The sequence below is a fragment of the Danio rerio genome, chromosome 14, assembly GCF_052040795.2.
Source record: "Danio rerio strain M-AB ecotype USA chromosome 14, GRCz13ab, whole genome shotgun sequence".
Classification (NCBI taxonomy): Eukaryota; Metazoa; Chordata; class Actinopteri; order Cypriniformes; family Danionidae; genus Danio; species Danio rerio.
In genome coordinates this window covers 395,001-400,000 of record NC_141034.1, presented here as the reverse complement: position 1 = coordinate 400,000, position 5,000 = coordinate 395,001, and the positions used below count along the sequence as shown (strand labels likewise).

Sequence of the window (5,000 nt, the reverse complement as noted above, 5' to 3'; positions counted from 1 at the left end):
ATTTTCTTTTCAGCTTAGTCCCTTCATTAATCAGGTCGCCACTGCGGAGTGAACCGCCAACTTCCTCACAGCAATGTAAAAATATGAATTGTTGTACAGTGTCACAAAAGTGCTATATTAATATGAGTATTGTTTCCCAGTGTGTAAGACATATGTTGGAATAGTTGGCGGTTCATTCTGCTGTGGCGATCCCTGATTAATAAAGGGACCAAGCCGAAGAAAATGAATGAATAATGTGAGTATACGCGTATCCGCAGCTGTGGGCGGGATCTAAATGATTGACGGGATTCCGTCTAATAAGCGTTCGCTAGTGTGAGCCAATGACCGAGGAACTGGTGTTGCTCGGACCAATGAAACAGCAGCTGGTATTCCGTTTGAATCCAGGCGGTTGAGAGGGAAACGGAAGAGAAGAAACACACACACGGGGAACACTGGATTAAACAGCCGCCATGCAGGTGAATAATACAGTCTTTAATCGTTTAATTTCGGTATAAGCTTACATATCTGTGTTGGTTATGATTTATTAGTGGCGCGCAGTGGTTAATCTGTGATTTAACTGTCATTGTCCGAGTACACGAGTCGTGTCACAGCAGTTAACCATGATTTACTGCAAAATTAATTAAAAGTAAACGGGGTGGTTGTCGTTAAAGCACGCTGATCAGCAATCAGTATAGTTCTGCTCCACTAATTCTAGTTTAATTATGATATTTGTACTAAAGCAGTGGTCGACTAACTGGTTAAAGGCTGTCAATACAAAAACAAACATGGCGTCCACGCTTTACCGCAATAAAATACGGGGAATGTGGTGTTTACATGTCTAATGACTGTTCTGTTTCTTTAAGTGTGTGTTCTGATCGATGATGATGTTTTTTTGTTTTTCATCAGAATAAAGAAAACCGGGAACCCAAAGTTCAACAAACACCGGTAACGTTACAGATCGTGTGTGTGTATGTGTTTGTATAACTTAACGTTAACTGTCGTTTTTGTCGGTGTGATCATTGTGTTTGTCAGTGTGTTTCTGTATAGCTAACGTGTGTTTGTGTGTGTGATATTTGTCTGTCAGTGTGTGTTTCTGTCTTGTTTTAAATAGAAAATGTGCAGTGTCCCCACAATTCACGAAAAGAAACCAGTGTGTGTCTGTCTGGTCATTGTGTGTGTGTGTGTGTGTGGTGTTTTGTATATCTGATGTGTGTCTGTGTGTGTGTGTGTGTGTTTCAGTCTGCTGGTGTGGGTCCGCTCAGAGTTGAGATGAATCCAGACACACACGCAGTCTCAGGTAAAACACTTTATTGATTTGTTTTTACCCGAGCTGAAGTGTAGACGTGCCGTGACGGTTGTGGTCTTCTTTCAGGTCCTGGCAGAGTTCCTGTCAAGTCAAACTCCAAGTGAGTTGAACATATATTTGTTCATTAATATCCAGTGTTTGCGTGGCTGTTGGAGTGTGTGTGGGCTTTTAATATGATTTCTAGACCTGGAAAAGCCGTGGAGGCACATTTATACACACTGCTGTACTGGTATGGTTTTGTTCATGTGTGTGTGTGTGTGTGTGTGTGATGTCTGCGGTTGTCTTCCCCCAGAGTGCTGTCCATCGATGACTTTGACATTGGCCGTCCTCTGGGAAAGGGTAAATTCGGGAACGTGTATCTGGCGCGCGAGCGGAAGCTGAAGGTGGTGATCGCGCTGAAGGTGCTCTTCAAGTCTCAGATGGTAAAAGAGGGAGTGGAGCATCAGCTGCGCAGGGAGATCGAGATACAGTCACACCTCAGGTCCGTGTGTGTGTGTGTTTCTGATGCTCCACACTGGCTTCTGTTTACTGATCCAAACCTCTTAATGATGAGGTTAAAAGAATAGTTTGTACAAACACTGAAGCTAAAGCTATACCGATGCGACCAATAGCAGTATGAAGAGTTCAGACAAATGTTGTCATGATCAAATCGGTGTATATGTAAGTGAACATGCCTAGTTTACTCTTTAGGCAACCTCTTTTGTTTTATATGGCGTGCGTCTTGATTATAATTTTGGTTCATTTTATTTGTAAGTTTTCCATGACTGTTTTATTTGTTAATGAACATGTTTTTTTATCGTAGTTTTCGTGTTGTTTACTAAAATTGTGTGTGTATGAACAGGCATCCCAACATCCTTCGCTTCTACAACTACTTCCATGACGACACCCGTGTGTTTCTGATTTTGGAGTATGCGCCGCGTGGTGAGATGTACAAAGAGCTTCAGCGATACGGACACTTTGACGATCAGCGCACTGCTACTGTGAGTCTCACACACGCCTCTACTGTTCATTTATGGCTCATTTCCACTGAGTGGTACGGTACGCTCTTATGGCCGTTTCCACTGTCAAAAGGTGTACTGAATCCTACCACTTTTTCGGCACCAAAAGGTGGAGCTAAACGCGCAGCTGAGCGCTATTGGTTTACAGAGATGCGTCATTCACTTTAAACAAGCCTGAGTGAAAACAAAGGATCCGCCATGTTTAAAATATACAGCCGACAGATCTTTTACAGTGTAAATATACATATATTAACAAGCCATGGTCGACCCGGGCTCAAACAAACCTTGTCGTTGTCTTGATAAACAGCCACAAAGCCAAGAAGAGCAGATCAACCCTGTGCCTCCTAGTTTTTTACGAGTCAGTCTGAAGTGCGAGCGGTTTTGCTTGTCTATATCTGAAATATCAAACCTCTTGAGCTGATGATACTGACGTGCGCCTGATTATTGATGCGCTTTTGAAACCCAATCCTGAAGCAGGAAAGCACATTATATTTCCAGCAAGCGTCAACAAACTGCCCTGTTTAACTGTTATCATCAGCTTCTGGACTAATATGAGCTCCGAGTGATGGAATGAGTCTGTATCATGTGCTGCTGAAGATCACACACACTGATGATGCTCTACGCTGACTGTAGGCTATATTTTGTGTTGTTATCAACCTAAATAAGGCCTAAATGTCTGCTGTGTGTGCTTTTTCTGTAGTTGGTATCATATTGGAGACTGTAAGGGCCTGTATATGTTCATTTATATACACTAGGCTATTTCGCACTGTCATTGATCTGCAAATCCTGTTCATAGAAAAGTTAGTAATAATCATTTATGCACAAGTATTCATGTGTAAAGTGTCTGTTTTGTGAGAAGTGCTGCTCATATGATATGCGAGCGACCCGTACAGCTTTACTGTAGACCTTTTCTCGAGTGAAAATGACGTCGACTGTAACTTTGTCATACACCACACCCACCAAAAGCCTGATAAAGATGACCCGTACTCTACCAGTCAGTGGAAACGAGCCATAAAAGCAGACCGTACTACTGTTTGGTTACTCTTTGCAAAGGGTACCAAGCGGGACAAAAGCCAGAGCTAGACGTACAGCTGAACACTATTGGTTTACAGAGATGCGTCACTCGCAGAGAATGAAAAAGGAAGCGCTATTTGTTGTAAGTGTGAGCGGTTTGGCTTTCTCCAGAGAGCTCGCGATCGCCTCTATATCTGACATAACGAACGTCTTGTGCTGATGATAATAATGTGCACATGATTATAGAAGTGTTTGCCACACCTGATCCTGTCAGAAACTGACAAACACAAGAGTGAAGCGTGAAAAGAGCCTGAATCACGAACACACGGCCATGTTTATCATCTCCTATTCAGACTGTTCTGAACTCGAGAATGCCGGAGTGACTCTAACAGAGGCTCCGTGTGCTGCTGAAGATTAAACATACAGCTCACTCTGGCCTGTATATCCTGCTGATATTGAACCCGAATAAGGACTAAATGTCTGCTGTGTGTAGTTTGTCTGTAATTGGTATCATATCGGAGACTGTAAGGGTGTGTATGTGTTCATTTATTCGTTTATTTTATATAATCACAGATGTTTCGCGCCTTTGCTAAAAAGTCAACTCAAAGTATTGGCAGTGATGCTCAATCTAGTAGCTGACCGCAGCACAGTACAGCGTCAGAGTTGTTTGCAGCTGTTACACCAAATGAAAAGCATCAGGAAGGCACCAGGAGATGATTAACTCAATGCTCTAGAGAAAAATGAGTGCTCAATTTCTGAATATTTACAGACTAATTTGAATAAAAGAGAGTTAAGGTAGCTGAAAGTTAACTAAAACTAAGCTGAAGTTTATACCTGTTAAAATAATGGCAGTTGGATGTTTTTCGCGAATCGCACAGCCCTTCTGGGCACGACAGTAACGGTGCTTGATTCTTACACCTGAATGGGAGTGTAGTTTAGGAAGCTCCTTCACTGTGATTGGACGCGAGCTCGAGTGTCACTAACGCTTAATTTTATTTACCCCTACTTGCAGAAACGCCGACACTCACCATAAACCACTCCAAAACCATTAATCAAGCAAACTGAGCTCAGCGGGTGTTGATTTTAATGGTATTGAAATGTAAAGCACTTTGGCGGTGTAGAAGTGTAATAATGTTGTGTTGTCAGTACATGGAGGAGGTGTCGGACGCGCTGCAGTACTGCCATGAGAAGAAGGTGATCCACAGAGACATTAAACCAGAAAACCTGCTGCTGGGATACAGAGGAGAACTGAAGATCGCAGACTTCGGCTGGTCTGTGCACGCGCCCTCACTCAGGTAACACTGCCAGAGAGAGAGAGACACGGCCCATAATGCACCACACACATCGAGAGAGACACAAACCGTAGCAGAATAACCTGACGTGTCTCTGTGTGTGTGTCAGACGGCGGACGATGTGCGGTACGCTGGATTACCTGCCGCCAGAGATGATCGAGGGCCACAGTCACGATGAGAAGGTGGATCTGTGGTCCATCGGTGTGCTGTGCTACGAGTGTTTAGTGGGAAACCCTCCATTCGAGACCGCCAGCCACGCCGAGACATACAAGCGCATCACTAAGGTCAGTCTGATAATCACGATACACACAACACTACAGCCATCAACATATCCGCTTACCACTAAATGTGTGTGAGTAGGTCAGGTAAACGTGAGAATATGTGTGTGTTGGTGCTTCAGGTGGATCTGCA

At 43.5% G+C, this 5,000-nt stretch overlaps 1 protein-coding gene across 1 annotated transcript in view; it reads left to right on the top strand.

Annotated features, from left to right (window-relative positions):
- The first annotated feature begins 395 nt into the window (after nt 1-395).
- aurkb (aurora kinase B) overlaps nt 396-5,000 on the top strand; it is a 4,936-nt gene continuing 331 nt past the window's right edge. Inside the window, exons 1-9 of the mRNA NM_212566.2 lie at nt 396-455; nt 886-924; nt 1,219-1,276; nt 1,352-1,385; nt 1,578-1,766; nt 2,127-2,265; nt 4,444-4,592; nt 4,699-4,873; nt 4,990-5,000. The exon at nt 4,990-5,000 is cut by the window's right edge and continues 331 nt beyond it. Coding sequence (NP_997731.2) covers nt 450-455; nt 886-924; nt 1,219-1,276; nt 1,352-1,385; nt 1,578-1,766; nt 2,127-2,265; nt 4,444-4,592; nt 4,699-4,873; nt 4,990-5,000 — 800 coding nt within the window. The 5' untranslated portion in view covers nt 396-449. The remainder of the gene's footprint in view (nt 456-885; nt 925-1,218; nt 1,277-1,351; nt 1,386-1,577; nt 1,767-2,126; nt 2,266-4,443; nt 4,593-4,698; nt 4,874-4,989) is intronic.